The sequence below is a fragment of the Diceros bicornis genome, chromosome 17, assembly GCF_020826845.1.
Source record: "Diceros bicornis minor isolate mBicDic1 chromosome 17, mDicBic1.mat.cur, whole genome shotgun sequence".
Lineage (NCBI taxonomy): Eukaryota > Metazoa > Chordata > Mammalia > Perissodactyla > Rhinocerotidae > Diceros > Diceros bicornis.
Window position 1 is genome coordinate 29713292 of NC_080756.1, and position 21053 is coordinate 29734344.

General features: G+C 34.8%; 1 protein-coding gene across 1 annotated transcript in view; it reads left to right on the top strand.

Annotated features, from left to right (window-relative positions):
• The window catches only part of CPNE8 (copine 8), a 205010-nt gene that overhangs the window by 128940 nt on the left and 55017 nt on the right, over positions 1–21053 (top strand). Inside the window, exons 11-13 of the mRNA XM_058558514.1 lie at positions 9871–9946; positions 14495–14548; positions 15583–15644. Coding sequence (XP_058414497.1) covers positions 9871–9946; positions 14495–14548; positions 15583–15644 — 192 coding nt within the window. The remainder of the gene's footprint in view (positions 1–9870; positions 9947–14494; positions 14549–15582; positions 15645–21053) is intronic.

Genomic DNA, 21053 nt, shown 5'->3' on the forward strand with positions numbered 1-21053 from the left:
TGGTTTATGTTTAAAGTGAATTCACGATTGGAATGTTTATTTAGATCTATAGAAACATATCCTTATATTTAAATCTTCACATATTCACAATGCCTATTTGAAGTCATTACTATCTAAACTATAAACAGTTCTTTAGTGTTATTTTTCCTGAAAGTATAGAAGATATTTAATATGTAGAAAGAATCTACCATATATACTTTAGATCAAATGCTAATATGTTTGCATGTATTAGAGCATAGTCTAAATGAGTAAGCCAATGGAACATATGTATTATAAATTTATATATATATATAATTTTTTTTTTTTCTGAGGAAGATCTGCCCTTACCTACCATCTGTTACCAATCTTCCTCTTTTTTTGTGAGAGAAAGATTAGCCTTGAGCTAACATCTGTACCAACCTCCCTCTATTTTGTATGTGGGTCGCCGCCACAGCATGGATGACAAGTGGTGTAGGTCCACGCCCGGAATCTGAACGGTGAACCTGGGCTGCCAAAGTGGAGCACGCTGAACTTACCCACTATGCCGTGGGGTTGGCCCCTATAAATTTATATTTAAATCTCTAAAATTATTTTTAACATATATTGAGATTAAGGCTGCATTTATGGCCATTTTCTAAGATACTTCCTTTCTTCCAAAAACTTAAAAGCATATTTCTGGTGAGTTGTTCAGAACAACTCAAGTTAATCAACTCAACTCTTTTTTTGAAGTAAATAGGAAAACGTATTTTGTGGGTTTGAGGGATGAGAAAATTTTGCTAGAAAGCCTAATGACTTACCCAAAGTCAGTAGAACTCAAAGGTAGAGCAAATAGGGAGACATTATTTTTATTGGGTTGCATGGATATTTATTTCATTTCCACTAGAAAATTCACAGATTTTTATAAGGTGTTTTAGGGACAAGCTTCCTACTATGCCTATTATTGAAAAGGAAGTGCTTCTTTAAGTAGATATTATCCCATCTAAGCAGCCTGAACACTAACTCATTCAGTGCTTTCAATTCTTTGATTAATGTCTTAGATTTGTATCTCTTGAGAACTCGATAATTCTGAAATTTTGCTTCATAGTCTCCTGGAGCCTCACTTGGTTAAAAATATACTAATTTATTCAAGCTTGTAACAACAACAACAAACTTTATGAGGTGGGCTATCCTATTTCCATATTTTAATACTTTGAAGATATTTACATTGTTAAAGCCATTATCATACAAGTAACACCCCTAAAAATCACGTAAAGAATTATTAAAGCCTCTCAAAATACCTAAAAAGTTTGTTTCTCCATAAGTAGTGTACGAAAATAATTTTCATTTTTTTCCATTATATAGGAATTCAAAGAAAACCTTACAAATCTTGAATGTTCAGAAATAGTTATTACTTTTATATTAGTATAAAAATAAGCAAACAACCTCCAGAGACTGAAATTCTTTCAAATCTGAAAGTTCTGAGCTGCCAAATGAGATCTCTGTCAAGGAGTACAGTAAACTCTTGTCAATTCTAAGTGTGAAATTTAGCCAAAATGAGATGATCATTTTTAAAATTTGTAACGTACATTTTTTACTAAGAATACCTTGTCTACACAGCACAAAATAAAAGTGAATTTTGTGAATTACTTTTTTTTTTTTGAGATAAATATTCTAGGCAATTTGGTGGGATGACAGCTTTTCAGACTTGAATTATCTGAATTGTCTATACAGATGAAAAACTACAGCAGCAATAATCCATATAACTTTGTACTGAGTAGACACACCTTTTCTTTTTTTTTTGGCTTGTAAGACTATTAAATCTAAGACTTTGACACTGATCAAAGAAAGCTCTCCAAAGTGCATTTTTCCCCATATGTTTGAAAGAATTTCAATAGCAAATTTACTTTAATCTCCTCTTTGTGACTTACCCCTAGCAGTTGATCCCTGTTGCCCTTTTTGGAGTCCCTTAGTCTGTTAGGAAGATAATGGGCAGTATGGAGACCAGTGGCCAGAAAGAGCATGGAAACTGGTAGCTGGCTCCACAAGCAAGGATGGCAAGGAAGCTAGAACACTTATGATGTCTGTTGGCAACTCTGGCACGCCTGTGGGAAGTGGTGTCCCAACACACAGAGTGGAGAGGATACTCCAGAGGCAAAGAAGGGATTGTTCACCATTGAAAAGACCCTAACCTTGGGTAGCAGTGGACTGTAGTGTGCAATTTGCCAACTTTTGCTACTTCAGGCTGGGAGTTGTGTGTTATATAGGTGTGTGTGGGTGTGTGTGTGTGGGTGTGTGTGAGAGAGTGTTGTACTCTTGTCACATTTTTTTCCCTTGTGCTTTCTTATCAAAATATGAACCTTGGTTTGAGCAGTGATAGAATTCCTCTGTTCCAGACTTAATCATTGTGAAAAAACAAGACAAATTAAGATGATATTATTATTTCTTAATGACATACAGTGGTAGTGAAAGCTTACAGAGAATAAAGAAAGCTAGCAGTATAATATCAAATCTAGATAGATGAGTAGATAGATCTATCTATGAACTCATGCAACTTTGAGTGAAGAAAGTAAAATATAAATATACTAATATACCAATCTATATTCAGCACTAGCCCAGAAATATATTAGTATGTAAATGAACAATTTACAAAAGCATATGAGGCATAGCTAAAATAAAATTTTTTAACACTATGAATTAATTTTTCTTCTTATGACAGTTTTTTTTAAACTTTTTAAATAAAGGTATCAGTTATTAATATGTTGGAAAAGAAATGATTACTTTGAATTGCATTTATTTGACTACAGACCAGTGACAGAGAAAGAACAAAAAGGTGCAAGAATAGAGATTTAGTGTCCAATTTTTTTTTTAACTTTGATCCTTTGGCCAACATTAAATTTATCATTATTTTATGCTAATGTTCCTCCTGTTTCTTTTTTGTTATTGTTTTGTTTATTATAATAATATTAATTATTATTAGTTCTCATTATTCTGAACTAAATAACATTCATTGGCTGTTAGTTTAAATTTTGGAAACAGGATACTGGATCACACAGACCTTCTTCTCTAAAATAAAAGCTAGTATTCAATCACTTTGAAATTACAGAAGAAAAGGTATGTGACATGGATGACGTAAATATTTAAAAGTCCGTGATATTGGAGAAGATTTTAACTTCAGACAGTATCTCAGTCAACTTTCTAATTCATATAACTTAGAAAAATATCCAAAGATCCTGGCTGGCTAAAGAAACTACGTCCTACCTTTCAGTGGATTGAATTGCAGTGTGAAACTATTGCTGGGTAAAAGCTATTTTATATTAAGAATATATGGCCTTAAATAAGATAATGCTTTTTATTTGATCAGACAGATTTTAATTTGAATGAGGAGTTTTTGCTTGAAAATATTTTGGTGCATTAAGATTATTAGAGGCAATAGAAAAGAATTAAAGGTAATTATATAACAAAAGTTAGACTTTATGTGTAGTTAAAATTTACACTATGTCTAATAGATACACATGCAATTTAGGTAATCTAACATTATAAATATACTTTAAAAATATGTGTATATCCTGTATGTTTTTTTAATTTGGAGTAACTATGTAGGCACACAGTTTTGGCTTAAATGTGATAAATCATCATGTAGAACATTTCCTTTATTATGGCAGATATCATTTGCTATATCAATGTAAACCACATTAAAAATATTGTCTTTATTTTAGAAAATGTGATTTATCCAAGTCTTTAGGCAGATACAATAAATAAGTGAAAATAAAGTTAATAAACAAAATATTAAATAATAATAGGTAAAATACAAACCTTCAAATGTATGATTATGTAGATGTAATATATATTATTCTATAAAATTTTATATATGTTTATACTCAAAAGGGCAATCGGACTTATTTTATACACATATGGTATTTATATCTTTTAAAATTTCTATCTGTATTAGAAATGGATCAAGGAGTAGGTGTGGATAAGACTGATAAAATTAGCCTATTTCTCTTGCTGAATTGTTAATATTTGAGAATGATTATATCTATTTCCCTCTTGGAGGCCCAGAAGTATTATTGTAATCTACAGAGGGAGCAAAGAAGTTGTAAATCTCATGAAATTATTTAAAATTTCAACAAAGCTGGAGATAAATGATCACTTCTACATTGAGTACATTCATATAGATCTTGTGTATGATAATTTCTACCAGTAAAAACATAAACTGGGTCTTTATGAAGAAAAAAATTACTTTTGTCAGAATGTGCTTATAATCTGTGTTTACTGGGGCTATTAATTAAGAATCATAATAGTTCTGTAGGTTTAGAAATAGACCAGTTCATAATCTAGGAATATTTGAAGGTCATATTTCTGGACTTTTTAAAGGAAACTAAAGTCTCCATCAGGATTTGAGGAAGTTACAAGGCAAAGAAGGCTTGATTTTGTTGAAATTTTTAAATAGAACTACTTCCTTTAAGAATCAATGAAAGCTAGTGTTATCTCGTTAAAAAAAAACACTCTTAGGCCAGCCCTGGTGGCCTAGTGATTGAGTTTGGCATGCTTCACTTCGGTGGCCTGGTTTTGGTACACCACTCTTCTGTCAGTGGCCGTGCTGTGGTGGTGGCTCACATACAAAAAGAGGATGATTGGCAGTGGATGTTAGCTCAGGGCAAATCTTCCTCAGCAAAAAGAAAAAGCGTACTTAGATGCTGAAAAGTTGTGTCCAAGTCAAAGGCTTTAACTAGAAGAAAAGCAAAGAAAATTAGCAAAATCATAGACAGCTGTTATGTTGTTTTCTGGACTCATGAAAACTTTTTGTGGCCGTCATAGGAAATCACAAGTCCCATGGTATATTTTACTTGTAATTATGGAATTAATGGCTTGGTTTCAGTCACCTCTGGAAAAACATCGCTGCTCTCCTCTTACAGATACAGGTTTGAGCAGTAAAAATGTCTATAACCTATCCATTAAATTAGGGTCACCATAACTACACTTCAATTAAAAGCATCTGTCATTTCTGTAACCGCTCAATCTTTTGCTATTTTCCTAAATCTCACTGTGCTTGCTAGGACTGGGACACATTAGACAAGATGGAGGAACATGGGAAATTATTATGTTGAAATACAAACGGAAGAGACAGTATCTGGGGCTGTTTTTCCCATAGGAAAGATCATGATAATTTTCGTGCTGAAATCTTTTCAACATCCCAATTAGAGAATTTGTATTTAATGTATAATTTGTGTACAAATCTTCATTTGAGATATCCTTCAGTACACACCTGAAACACATCACACTGTGATGTACTCCAAAGGCGAGGTATGCCTAATGAATTAAGCATTCTTCAGCAGAACAGTACAAGCCACAGGTGTTTGTGTAGCTCCAAAATATCAATTCATAAACCTATTACATCTTCACAAGTTATTTTGATTAAAAGTTCCTTAAAGCTACATATATAGATGTCTGGAGTTATGTTCTTAATAATTAGAAAAATGTGTTTTAATGGTGTCTTTTTTAAGGAGTTAAACACCTTTCACAGAATGAATCAAATGAATTCTCCGGGTTTATTTTCAAAACAGTAAATAGGCATTGCCTCCAATTTTTGGGTGCAGATACAAGGACCTCAAAGTTGACTAACTTACTGAAGACCGCATAGTGATAGAGAAAGTGATGCAGTGGATTCAGTATGTATTTGCCATTTGTACACATTATGTGGAAAATTAGTTTAATGACTGCAAGGAAAATAAGCATCATCCATTGTGCCCAAGGCAGGGTGGCCTTTAGGAAAACCATCAGAAATGCCAACAAAAGGCAATGTTCTCTACCTTTTTTTTCTGTACCTTTGGTGTAATTATGTGGATGCATTTCTGTGGGAAAATAACAGTTGTCTGCATTACTCTCAGAGCTGTTTTAAGGAGATAGAGTAGCCACGTTAATATGTTTGGCACTTGTGCCATTCTTTTGGACTAAATATAATTGATGTGAAGAAAAATTGTTAATATTATTAATATTACCAGCAAGGTAAGATCACAGCATGACTGTGATATTAACATGAGTAAATTTGTAACGTACAATAGTGCTCACTGGGTACCAGCCATTGGGGTAGCTGCTGGGAATACTGAGATGAATTTATCAGCTTTCTTACCTCCAAGTATGCTAAAACCTAATAGGGGAGCTATATAAACAATGAGTATAATACAATATAGGAAGTGTAATGAGAGACCGAGGATTTTTTGAGAGCCAAGAGGAAGGGCATGAAACAGAAAAGGCTTCTTGTAGGAAATAGCTAATCTGTAGAGTAAAAGATAAGTGATGCAGGGGAAACAGATGCCAAAAGCAGGGGAGGATGGACACGTTTGTTAAATAGGGACTAGTGGCTGTCTTACAGTTTTCAGATGTAAATGTGGACATACATAGTACTCATTTTTCCACTATTAATAGAGCTTAGAAATGATTATAATGTACAGATTTTATTCAACAATTTAATCACTTTACTCAAACAAGGCATTTTAGAGCCAAAGTACTAGCTATATTAATCCATTTGCTCTAAGTATCTCTTTATTTCCTCAGATTTGACATAACATATGTAAATTATAAAAAAGCATGGAAAAAATTAGAGATGCAAACAGGCACAAATCAGATAAACAGCTCTGGAGTAAACTTTATTTTGTAAATGCAGTCAGAGAGCTGGAGACTTATAGAATAATTATTTTAGTTGCAATTAAATTAACAGGAAATAGCAAAGCAGTATTATTGAATCCCAAGGAAGTTGTTGGTTGTAATTTATTATCAAAGTACTTTCCATCGTATTTCTCTGTATAGTGAGAATTGTTTCAATGTTATAGTATTGACAGTCATGAGCAGATAAAAATATTAAAGCAAATTAAATTTTCTTTCTTTTGATCTTAGTAGAATCTGGGAATAGGTGATAGGGAAAAAGAATGATAGGAATAAATCAGTGAAAACCACCTAGAATAGTTTTTTAGGGTACTTACCTATGATTTAATATATAGTATTTGAGATATGACAGGTTACAAAGGAAACTAGAAAAACTTCCATGTATTCCAAGAGATCTATAACAAAATTGACCTGAGACTCTATCCACTTATCCTCCCAAATTCTTCAGATTTCTTCTTGAGACGTGGCACCTTGTATCTAGGCTTGGCTTTCTTATTGCTGTCTCCACTTACTGCCTTATATTTATGACCTTTTGACAAATCCTCTCTTCTTGATCATCCATTTCTCTGAATCTGAATAGATACAATGATGTGTTTTCTTTATCTCACAGAATGTTGTCTTGGAGGCCGAAATGCAATTTGTGACTCTACATTTTCTCCTCTACAACACAGGAGAACATTGCATTTATATGACAAGCAAATTCAGTGTTTTATTCAAAATAATCATCTTGAACAAGATTCAGAATGAGGGGAAAGTTATTCATTCTTTCATTTGTTTATGCCCTGTCTTATTCTGGAAAGGATCCACAGAATCTTATAAGAAGGCGTATAATAAGACATGGCAAAATAAACTGTGAGGAAATTGAAGCAAAGAGGAAATAAGAGTGAGATATCTGAAAAGTCTGCAGAGGACAGCACATCGTGAAGACACATCCTGCTAGAAAAGAGCCACAAATTTGGCTTAAGCTCTCTAACAACTACCTCAGAAGGGAAAATCTCCATTTCATGATAAACAGGGTCTTTTCAGAATAGGAAACACACATGAGCAGCACAGATTCCTAGCATGGAGATCAAAGAGAATTGTACCCCATTGTTCATCGCTCAATTCTGTAGAGTAACAAATTTAACAGGAACAAAGCAGAACCAAATATCAAAGAACTGCTTCTTAGAAAGTTCCACAATGACTTCAACGTGGACATGTCAATGTGCAGTATAGTAAACCCGACCATTGCAACTGGGTCCAGATTTGCTACTGTGTTGGAATGGCTTTATTCTGATGGAAGTATTATATGTCCTCGAGACTTGATTGAATAAGTGCATTTACTTGAGACCAGTAAATTTTGCTTCTCTCTACTAAGTTTTGATTAGTGCTGCGTGGCAGGAGTTTAGTGTTACCAATAAGAGCTGAACATTGAATTTAAACAATTAACAAAACAGGGGTAGGACTTGCACAATCAGAAAACTACCAAAAGACCTTAAATGATCTAGGCATTTTCTAACGCCTCTATATTAGGTTCCCACCATTAGTGTGGTGAGGCCTGGTTATATAAAAGTCTTGTCCACATATTAGTATCAAAGTGCTGTGTTTAAAGTGCTCTAAAAAAACCTTTTATCTCAGTGATTATTACTTAATATATCTGAAACATGCATAGCAATGGAGGAGGATAGATTCTAAACATAATCTCCATATCTCAGAGTTTTTAAGATTGCAGTGAAAGATTTCACGGTTATGAGCTTGCGCTTCTGAAATCAAAGAGAATTATTTCATTTATTAAAAATATAAAAATATTAAAAAAAGTAGCATAAAAGTACTGTTTTGTAATTTTCCTCATGTAATGTGAAAGATGAGTGCTATGGGTTTGGGTTCATAAACGCAAATATATTTCCTTTTACCATTTTCTTGTTTGTAGATCTGCTTCTGAAAGTTAAATCTAGAAGAGGTCAAGGTGATACTGGTGTAAAGAGGGATGCGCCATATGGCCTACTGTGTTATATGTACAAGATCTTTGCTGTAAGGGGGAACTGGGAGGCTGGATAGACGAGCTATATCAATTTTTGAAAAACATTTCTTATTGCAAAAACTCTACTAAAATTAATGGCAGCTTGTTTTCTGTCCGAAACCCCATGTTTAGAAATCAGTGTTTTGCTTGGCTGTAGACACAACTTGTTTGTTGCTTGTTACTGGTCATCAGGTTTATGGAAGGTTCTGTGCATTTTAGTGATTCACAGTTAAGCATAAACCTGCATGGAGTTTTGGGAAAACATCCATTTTTACAGTAATGAGCACCTTGCATTTGCAAAGCGAGTGGGCCAAGCTTAAATTCTAGGATACAAATAGCAGCGACATCCCTTATGCGTGTTATACTACGTTAGCTCCTACAGTCATCTTCTGCTTTTCATGCATTATGTTTCACCATTGCATTGAATACCAGAATTTGGCACTTGTTTCTCAGCAGTGTGTGTTCAACCTAGTGGTGGCCATTACGTTAGTGCAGAGTAGTAGAATACAAGTCCTCTCTAAATTGCTGAATGCATAACATGCTTTTACAGTTGCAGAGGTCAGCCTCATAATCACATTGATAAGGATTTATAGTGAGAACTAAGACATGCTTACTCAATCCTTACCCCTCCCCACCTAAACTGAAAAGGCGTCTGTAGAAGTTCTGCTTTCTGAGAACGTAGTGGCGATTGCATTAAGGTGAAAAAATTCGGAATAACCGTATTGGTATTAGCAGTGTACTTTTAAGTTATTATTATTGAAAACAAGGCTTAGTGACTATTATCCATGTTAACACAGGATACTCTTTTAAAAATGCTGTCCTATTATATCTTGATCATAGGAGTATTTGAAGATTTTGTATATTATATATTTGTGATTATTGATATGGATAATAACAAATTTTTGACTGTCTTAAATTTTCATCCTAATAAATAATCATTTCGATAGCATAGAGGATGAAATGTTTTTGAGATATGAGCTAAAATGCTTGTTTGAAATATTAATATTGGTGGGGTAAATTAAATATTGTTTAAATACTAATGTAATTTTTGATTATGCATAATTTTGGGCTAAAGAACAATGAAATTACATATCAGTCTCTTTTAAATTATCACAAGTTATTAAGTTATGTTCATAATATCAAGCATTTTTTTCATGATTAAATTATACATTTCTAAAAAGCTTTGGCAATTATAATTGCCAAACGTGTGAAAGTTAATACTATATAAATTTTTTTCCCCTTAATTTTAGTCATGATTTCATTGGAGAATTTACGACAAGCTATAGGGAACTTTCTAGAGGGCAATCACAATTCAACGTATATGAGGTAAGAGGAATTTTATTTTATTATTATTTTCCTCTGGAATAAGTAAATTTGTGCTTCAAAAGTAGATTTTGCAAAGGGTAATTGCCAAAGGTTAACTGAGTACCAATATATGTAAGAATCTTTAAACATTTTGAACAGACTTGTTTCTGAGATTAAATGATATTATTTCCCTTCAAGTCACATAGTCTTGTAAATCTACTTTGAGAGATTTAGAAATGCCTCCCTATTAAACTTTTTCTATTAAAAAAAATTCAATATGGGTGCAAGTTTATTTTTCCTTAAGCTTCAGCCTTGATATTTTGCCTTCCTACCAACCTCCTCCCTCAACCCTTTGTATTTATTTATTTATTATTTATTTATTTTTTGCTGAGGAAGATTCGCCCTGAGCTAACATCTGTTGCCAGTCTTCCTCTATTTTGTGTGTGAGCCTCCGTCACAGCATGGCCCCTGATAGACAAGTGGTGTAGATCCACTCCTGGGAACTGAACCTGGGCCGCTGAAGCAGAGTGTGCCAAACTTAACCACTAGGCTACTGGGGCTGGCCGCTTCAACCCTTTTTTAATAAAAAGAGAACAGCATACATTTTAGTTGTGTACACATGGTCTTATTAAATGAGCTGTGGTCTGCTTAGTGTGTCTGAGCACCTTCACTGTATTTAGTTGAAGACTGAAGGGAATGAGAAGGTATGACTCAGTCATTAGAGAAATCTAAGTTATTAAAGCAAACACACTGGTTGTTTCTGCCTGAAACCTACCCTGCCAGTTAACTACCAGATATGTGTGGAGCATACGGTATGTTTTAGCACTGTCAATCCTTGAGCTAAGTTATCTGTACAATCTCTATAATTTTTTAATTTAATATGCATTGATATTAAAGGAGCATATCTCAATATTTAGTGTTTCCTGCCAGATTGACACTAAAATTAACCTCTTTTAAGTTAAGAGTGGAGGAATCTCCTTCTACCATGTTCTTTCTGGGCTAAAGCAGTTGTATTCCATGCATTCATTTATTTATTAACTTATAAATAAAATATTTATTACATGGCTTCTATATCAGACACTCTATATTAGGCCCTGGGGATATAGAGATGAATAAAAATTTCAGTGTCTAATGGGTGAGACAAACACATGAAATATGTCTACTGTGTCTTGATAAGTGCTATATATAGATAGTTGTATACTTAGTGGACTATGAGATAATGCAGAGGGGTGCAAAACTCAACTCAAGAAAGCTTCCCAGGCAAAGACAAAGATGGAGTAATGGATAGATTTTTCTATCTGGGTCTTCCAAGGAAGGAATATTAATAAGGCTCTAAACAGGCAATGAAAGTAGTATACGACAGGTTGTAATTATATAGATGCCTGTTTTCCCTGCCTGCTTTCAAGGCTGAGGAGGAACCACATACGCATACCAGTCCTCTTTGTACTTAGGACTCATTTACTGCCAGTCACCACATAACCTTCCAGAGATCAACCACTTTGAGTTGCTCAGCTTTTATAATGTCTTCTGTTCTTTGGCGCTATCTTATTCAACAAAGCTTGCTTAATGAGGAGATTGGTGCCACATCTGATGAGATGACAAAGAAGTTTAGTAACAATTATTCCTTATTAAATACTCTGCATGGATATTTGTGCCATAATGTCAAATATGAATGTTTTCTTATTATACATATTGTCAATAGAAAAGATAAGTCTGAAGAAAATCGGAGACCATTATGTATTATGTACAGGTAGTTTTAGGATTTCAATGGACAGCTCTTGGTCCAATACATTGGAAACTTCATTTTCTGCACACATACAAGGGATTCAGTTTTGTTGAGGCAACCATGGAAATTTCAGCCATTATTCCTTCAAATATTCTTTCTGCTCGTTTCTCTCTCCCTTCTCCTTTTGGTACTCCCATTATGCATACGTTATTATGCTTGTTTGTGTCCCACAGATCTCTTAGGCTCTGTTAATATTTTTTTATTAATTTTTCTTTTTGTTCCTTAAAGTAGAAAATCTCAATTGACCAATCTTCAAGATCACTAATTATTTCTTCTTCCAGCTCAAATGTTCTGTTAAACCTCTCTCGTGAATTTTTCATTTCAGTTCTTATGCTTTTCAAGTTGAGAATTTCTATTTGGTTCTTTCTTGTAATTTTAATCTACTTATTGATTTTTCCATTTGGTGAGACATTGTTTCATTCTTTAATTTTTTATGCATAGTCTCCTTTAGTTCTTTAAACATATTTATAATAACTGATTTAAAGATTTTTGTCAAATAAATCCCATATCTGCACATTCTCAGAGATAGTTTCTATTGATTGCTTTTTTCTTATGTTTAGGCCATACTTTCCTGTTTCTATGCATGTCTTGTATTTTTTTGTTGTTGTTGAATACTGTAAATTTTAAAAAACATAGCGTAGTAACACTGGAGATTGGATCCTCCCCAGGGTTTGTTGTTGTTGCTGTTTGTTTAGTGACTTTCCTGGGCTAATTCTATAAAGTCTGTTTTCTTTGTTGTGTGGGCCATTGAAGTCTTGGCCTGGTTAGCTAGTGGTGAGCACATGACTTGATGTTGGTGCACTCCTTATATGCTCCAACAGTGCAAAACTCTGCCTTGGCTTTCACTTGCTGTTTAAGCAGCCTCACAGTCAGACAGAGATGAAAGATTAGGATTTCCTCAAGGTCTTTCCTGGCCATGTGCACAGTCCTGCATAAGCACTTGGCCTTCTAGATCCTCAGCAACATGCCCAAGCTTTTAAAAGCCCCCACAGCTTTACAGACTGGTTTTGGCAGGTAAAGACCTTCTTCTGTCATTCCCTGGACTGATTGGATTCCCTGCAGAATTCCAGTAGTGCTGGGTTGGAGCTGGTTTTGAGGCTGTTGCTAGGTCTGCGGTCTGGTCTGCAGTTGGCATGCTTATTACCAGGGGCTTGGGCGGGAGTGGATCATGTCTGGTTTCTGGGTGGATGAGACTGGCTCCAGGACCTTGTTCAGTACGGTGGCACCAGGCCAAGCTCTTCAAGGTGCACAGTTGGGTCCTCAGTCCTCAACATGTAGCTATTTAAGGTGCACAGACAGGTGTGGCTCCCACCAGGTCCTTGGGAGGGCTCCTGCCTGATGACCGGATAGGTCCCCTGAGTGGGCAAGACTATCCCTGCACCACGGCTGAGAGGGGCTGGAACTGAGCCCCAGGCTGTTTGCTGTTCCACAGCCAAGATTGAGGTCTATAGACCTGGCTCTAGAGGCACAGATGGGCATGTCTCCCACTAGGTCCCTGGGTGGGCTGGACTGCTTCCCGACTGAGGTTGGAGGGGCTGGAGCCGAATAAGCATAGGGCTATTTCAGAATCTCTTGAAGTGCAGACATCGGTGTCTCCTGGCGGGTCCCTGTGCTGTCAGGATTGCTCATAGACTGTGGCTGGGTGGGGCTGGAACTATGTAAAGGGCCCTTTCAGGATCCCCGGGTGTGCAGACAGGATTGTTTCCCACTGGGACCCTGAACCCGCAGGACTGTTGGTGGACTGTGGCTGTGAGGGGGCTGGAGCTGAATAGAGGGCCCTTTCAGGATCTCCAGGAGCACAGACAGGAGTGTCTCATTTTTAATCTCTTTGTATTTGCTGTCTGCTCCAGCCAACCTGAGCCAATTACGTTTTCATCTTTCTAGAATGTTGTATTTCTCTATTCTGTTTTTATTGGAGCCCTAGTTTAAATTAATATATTCTAGCTCAAATAATACTTATATATAATTTCTTTCATCTTTCTTTCCCTGTCAAAATGCTTCCTCTGTACTTTGGATTGAGATGTGCTGAAGGATCCTCTCTTAAGGCATTTACGTGTTCTATTTATCCCATTAGATTGACGGGTCTTATTCATCTTTACATTTCTTATATCCTCCAGTATCTTGTAAAATATAGGAGTGCAATAATATTTCCTCACGGAATAAAGAGTCAAAAACTCAATCTTTTATATACAAAGCAGACCTTTACCAATTATTATATAGTTGGGTGTCTAGTGGAAATTACTACCATTATAAAGCAGTAGTTAGGTCAATAGAACCTTTAAATAGTTACATATTTGGGTGATTTACTGTGTTAATGTATATAATCTAATAAAAAAATTGTGTCTCTTGGATATATTTTTCTTTAGCAACGTGTAGTTTTTCTACAAAGCAATCGTTGTTATTTAGCACCTTGGATATTAAAGGTCTCTCTCACATCAAGAAGGTGCATATGGGTAGGGTAATCAGTGCATAAAGTGGTTGAGAAGAATATTACTGAAAAAGATTTTTTTTTAAAAAATGATCACTTCCCTTTTGCAGGGAAGTTTTGGCTGAAGTGCATTTATCTACTTGGAGGTTGAGATTTCTTAACAGCAAGGGCAGAAAGCCTGAAAGACTTACGATGTCTAAAACAGGTGGAAAAAATAAATGTCCACAAGTCATACTGAAGGCATTTGTGAATGAATAAATATATAAGAAGTCAAGGCACTAGGTTGAACTACACATTTTTAAAGTATTTCAGTACAAAACCTAACACATTCTAATTGTTTCATCTGCTTTTTAAGGTGGTGAATCCCAAAAAGAAAGGAAAAAAGAAAAAATATATCAATTCAGGAACAGTAAGTCAAATTTTATGTTATTCATTAAGGATTCAAATAAAGAATAAAAAAATATGTAACATTTTTTATCAGGATAGAAGCAACTAAAAACTGAGCTGTTTCACTTAGGATTTTAATATGAAGGTATATGACAGAAAAATTAATTTGCTATGGGAATGGTTGAAATGGAGAATTCCTTATAGGAGTAGTGACCCAGCTTCCTGCAGGTTGTTGCAGGGGTTGTATGGCCTCTGACAGAAGCTGAAGTTTTGTTATGAATTCTTCATTCAGTGAAATCACACTAGAGAGCATCAAGCAGACGTGAAAAAGTTTAAGTAGTAGTAAGAAATATTATATTTTTTATAGACTATGTTTAACTATTAATACTCATTTTACAGGATATGAGAGTGCTAATTTATAGTGCATTAAAATTTACAACTCTGGGGGAATGTGGACGAAATCAGTGCAGGAGGGTGCAGAGGTAAAAGTTTCTTAAAATTGTGAAAAATCAAAATCATCCTATTTTGATAAAAAATATTCTTAAGATTTTATCCCAAGATTAACTCTCCTTGGGAGAAGTAAAATCTTAGTTCTCTCTAATCTCTTAAAGATTTCTATAAAGCAAGACACTTAAAATATTAGATGGCCTCTGTACAGGACCATGACAAAAATACACATTTCTTATTATATAGCTTAGCTCACGGATTTTGATTTTTTTGATTTTAACCATTTTCCAACTCCCTTTCATCTTTCCTTTTATCTAAAATGGGAAGTAGCACAGTGCCCTTGTAGATAATTTTCATACTGTTCTTCAAAGGAAGTAAACTGGTCATAGAAAAGAGTTAGTTAATTTTTTTTGGCCCTTTTCCTTCTGATCATTTTAAATGTGAGAATAATCAGTCCTAGCAGATTTTAATAAAGAATAATATCTTTACTGATTTTCAAAATGCTAGGAAATATGATTTTCTCTCTCATAGAAAAAAGTCCATTTGGGGTTGTAATTGGTACTAGCAGTTAATTCTGCCTTGCTTTTCTTTTCTTTTCTTTTTTTTCAGGTAACCTTACTCTCTTTTTTGGTAGAAACAGAAGTTTCATTCCTTGACTATATTAAGGGAGGGTAAGTCATTCTCTGAAATTCTTTCATTGCTTAAGCATTTCTTTCAATGTGTGTAGCATATGTTACCACTAGGTAATAGGCAACTGAAATGATCACCTTTATTATATTTTGATGGCAGACCTATTGCACTTTTGTTTCAGACCTATAGGGATGACCTTATATACCAAAAGCTATTACTTTTGGGGAAAATTGTAACTTTTCTTTGACCAAGAGAAAACACTTTATTGTGTTAATAATAGTTGTAGATAAAGCTATTATAGGCACTTTCATAGAATGTTTTCATTAGCCTAACACATGGGACTTTTTAGTTGCACTTTTTATTATTTTTAAAATAGAAGACAAGCTTGAGGGCTTGTTGTAAATGTATATTCTAGCTCCAGAATATTAAAGGATGTATCTTGTCATAAAATCATAATGCAGAAATGGATGGTAAACGGTCATTTAGTTACTCCCTAGGCTTCCAGGCAGGAATGCATTTCAGAAAAAAATGGTTGTTGTAACCATTTGTGAAATTTTCCACAGTCTAGACAGAGTCTGTCTTGGTAATGTATTGTGGATTCTTTTTTTTTGTTGGTTTTTTTTATGAGGAAGATCAGCCCTAAGCTAACATCCATGCCAATCCTCCTCTTTTTGCTGAGGAAGACCAGCCCTGAGCTAACATCTATTGTCAATCCTCCTCCTTTTTTTTTCCCTTTTTCTCCCCAAAGCCCCAGTAGATAGTTGTATGTCATAGTTGTACATCCTTCTAGTTGCTGTATGTGGGATGCCGCCTCAGCATGGCCGGACAAGCAGTGCGTTGGTGCGTGCCCGGGATCCGAACCCGGGCCACCAGTAGCGGAGCGCGCGCACTTAACCGCTAAGCCACCGGGCCGGCCCCTGTGGATTCTCATACTCTAGTAAATAGGGAAATTTTTTCAATTTTGTTCCTATTTTTAACCTACTTGTCCCTATTTTTTACCTCACCTAGCATCTCCAGAGATTGAAACAATCATTCATTACCATGCAGTCAAGAATGGCCACATATTCTAATTTATTTGTTATTACCTTGTGTCTACAATATACAAAAATGGTGAGAGGCAAATTTGAATGTGTTTAGTAACTTCATGACAAATAACAGAGGAGACATCACTCATGTGAATTGCTTCCTAATTATGATTCAGCAATTTTTTTTTTCTAATACTGATTCACTAATGGAATGTCGTCAGGCCTAAGAAAGGGATGAGAGAATGAGAAGGCCAAAGGAACAAAGATAGTTTCCCCAAAAACAGAAAGCTTATCTCTTTTTGCTCTTAGTTAAGGAAACAAAACAAACAAAGCTATACTTGCCTAAGTGGGGAATCTTTGCTATATATGGGCATCTTGCAACCTGCCACCTGGCTACACAGACTCAAAAGCTGTGACGCTTGTTTCAATAAAGCTAAAGGAAAATGTACTAAGTAGAAAAAATGTTTGCCAACTCCCCTTACTATTCCAATGTCTGTGCACATTTTTAACTTTAGAAGATGGGAAAATAGAAAGTCGAATTTGTTATAAAAAGCAGATTCTTGTATAGATAATTAAACTCCTTAGTAGCTATAGATACTAATTGATAAAGAGAGAGGATAAGATAATAGAAATCCCTTATTATACTCTTTATAAACCTAAAAAAAGTGCTTGATATATCTGGCTGTAATTCGCGTGTTTGAATAATGATTTGAAGTTTTAAAATATTAAAATTTTTTTCAGTTTTGTTTTGCTTTGTAAAGCGGGTGTGTATGTGTGTGTGTGTGTGTGTATGAAAGAAATACCCAACATGTTTTGTCAGCAGTGCAAATCTAGTAATATTTTGATGTGAGTTTATCAGTAAAAGACATTTTCAGAATGTTACCAATGAATCACTTTTATTGGTTGTTCACATTCTCCTTTTGAGGATCCTTAGGGCTAGTCAGAGCCAATGAGTTTCTGCAGTACATAGAGCAATGGCAGTCTTGACTATATCACACTGTCATATTTTTCTGCTGCTTACAACCTCCAAGATTCTTTTGTTTTTTTGGCTTACACACTTCCTACTTATAGCACTGCCTGGGCTGGAAGAAATGCTAGTGACCTTTTTCTGCCAGAAGTCAGCATATACCTGGACCCCCAACCTGTGAGGTACACTTTGTTCCAGCCCTGGCTTCCCAAAACTTTTATAAGAACCCATTTTTTTTTTTACAACTGGGGCCTAGGGAAATAGAGTTTGAACTTCACTACATAATTAATCTAACTGGACTTATATTAATTTCTTTACAATCCTATTATCTGAAAAGGACATGAAAAATATTATCTACATATAATACCTTATTTTTTGTGTGCGTGTGAGGAAGATTAGCCTTGAGCTAACACCTGTCGCCAATCCTCCTCTTTTTGCTGAGGAAGACTGGCCCTGGGCTAACATCTGTGCCCATCTTCCTCCACTTTATATGGGACCCCGCTACAGCATGGCTTGACAAGTGGTGCATCGGTGCGCGCCTAGGATCCGAACCTGCAAACCCCGGGCCACCGAAGCGGAGTACGTGCACTTAACTGCTACACCACCGGGCCGGCCCCAAATACATTATTTTTATATGAAGATGTATGTAATAAATGTATATATCTTTTAAATATATTACAATTACATATTTACCTATCACTATTTGTAAAATTTATAATACAGACTTATTAATATATTGTCCTTTTTGATAATGCAAACCCAAATGTTCAAGCAAAATAATTATTGAATTATGTGTCTGTATGTGTCTTTGCTCTTAAGGACTTGTTATATGAAATTGGACACAAAATTGAAATTCTGATTTTTATTAATAATGTGATGAGATCCGTCTCTATCATGGCACCCCTCATGCTATATAACGACAGGCAAATCATTTCGTATATCTAAACTTTAGTTTCCTGTAGTTCACGAGTCTATGTAGTTCTACACAGACTGTAAAATAATTTTTTTTTTTACATTTTGCCTGCTTACATTTACCTGTAAAATGATGGCATTCAACCAGATCTTCCAGCTCTCTCATGGCCTTAATGGTATCTTATTTTTCTTCCCTCTGAAGTTGTTGTTTATATTCCTACAGAAGACTTATTCTTACCTATCAACTTACTATACAGTGTAATTTGCATATAATAATAGTTAACATCTGCTGACCACTTATTGTGTGTCAGGCCCGGAGCTAAGTGCCTCAAGGGAATTAACTCTACAGTGACCCCCTTCCCCTTCTGCTCACCCCCTTTCTCCTTCTCCCACTTTCTCTCATGAGTAATACTCACATTGATAATCTTCTGTTTTTTAAAAAAATGATTAAAATGAAATTCCTTTACTTGTTGTACTGTTAACTTTCAGTCTTTGTATAACTAATATTTACTGTCAAATTGCTGCCAGTCAAAAATACAGTTTAATTTACATAGCCTAAAGGGAGGTGATGCCTTGGCATGCAGAATACCTAAGAATTTTACTATTACATATTTATGAAGATTTACACTTTATTTAACTGTGAGTTATGGGGCTTGATCAGTGAATACCTGATGAACTCTAATTATAAGAATGAAAAATGGAGTCTCATGTTCCTATCTTTCTTAAAAATCTCTACTGATATGAAAATAACAAATCATAGCAATTTGAAATGGAGAACACCAACATAAAAACCAATGTGAAAATGTAGCTACAAACATCTATTCCAAATATTTCAGTAAATTATTTTTATTTTCCTTGATACATTTCCTACCGATTTTTTTCATCTGTTTTAGACATGGTTAAGTCTTTTGGGCTTTCTGCAGTTGCTATTAAGAAATCCCATCCTCCAAGTAGATAAATGCACTGCAGTGATAGAAAGTCATATTAAAAGCAGACACATAATTATACAAAATTTCTGAATAATAGCAAAATAGAATATAATGAGCTACACTCATTTCAATTAGAATTAATTGTAATAATTGACAATTAATTATGTATAGTTTCAATAATGGCTGTTAACTCATAAAAAACAGTCAGAATTTCTAGTCTCTTGCACTAAAACAATTCTGAAAACTGTTGAACACTTTAGTAATATTTAGTACTCTTTGTAGTAGTTTTTTCTGAAACCACAGAATACTTTTATTTTATTAGTGTTTTATTTTCAGGTTTTGGAGAAAGAAGCATTATGTCACCCAAATTTTAAACATAAATATCTATATTTGTGTTTCACATTATAAACATAAACATAAACATGAAATGGTAAAAAGAAAAGTTAGGTAAAATAAAAATAATTTATTATGAAGCTAGAATCCTCTGTAATCATACTCTCCAGAAATAATCACTGTTAGAAATTTGTTTATTCTCAAACACACACCATTATTTTTTATAAGAGTGGGATCACGCTGTGCGCAATATTCTATAATGTATATTTTGTCATTAACTATATTGTGTATATGTATTTCCATGTCAGTACTTATATCTACCTTATTTTAACAGTTTTCCATTGTATAGATGTACATACTTTAGTGTAAAAATCTCCTGTTGATACACACTTTAGTTGTGTCCATTTTATTTTCCTGTTATAAATAAGGCTACAATGTCAAACCCTGGTGCATACCTTTTTGTGCATTTCATTAAGCATGTCTACAGGGTCACTTCCTAGAAATAGTGTTGATGGTTGAAATGGTATATATATTTTACAATTTGTTAGATATTTCTAAATTGTGTTGCTGAAAGGGTAATAATAATAATTTCTACTTCTAACGTCTGTGTATGGAAGTTTAACATATCCTTACCCTCACTGAATAGTGTCACTCCTTTTTCAATTTTGCTAATTTAATAGACAAACATTATAAGTCATTGTCAGTTTTTAATCTGTGAAACCTGTTTATTAGCCATTTTGATGTCCTTTGTAAAAGCCCCTATTTAACCAGCTGTGTGTTTGGAAACAGATTTCAGAACTCTTTTGCTTTTCCTCTGTTCCCTCTTCCTCCCGTCCCGCCAAAAAGGATTGAGTATTTTCAGCTGGGGACAGAAGGCAGAAGAGCAGAATCCTTTAGTGGGGTCAATGCTTCAACTAAACTTACCCAATATTCACATGTTGGTCTTTGAAACTACTACTTTTCAGCACACATCTAAAGAGACTCTTCTTAATTTAGCCATCTGGCCTTGCATTTTGCCCTATGATTACACTGAAGAAGAACAGTAAAAGAACACTTTGGGTTGCAGTCAACCAAGCAATCTCAAGTATTATTTTGGAGGTCATATTAGTACATTTGAAGATTTGGGAAATGTTCAAGGTTAGCTTTTTTGAAGAGATGCCTCACCGTATTTCTAAAAAATTATGATATTTCAGGGGCTGGCCATGTGGCATAGTGGTTAAGTATGACATGCTCTGCTTCGGCAGCCAGGGTTCACGGGTTCAAATCCCAGGCGCGGACCTACAC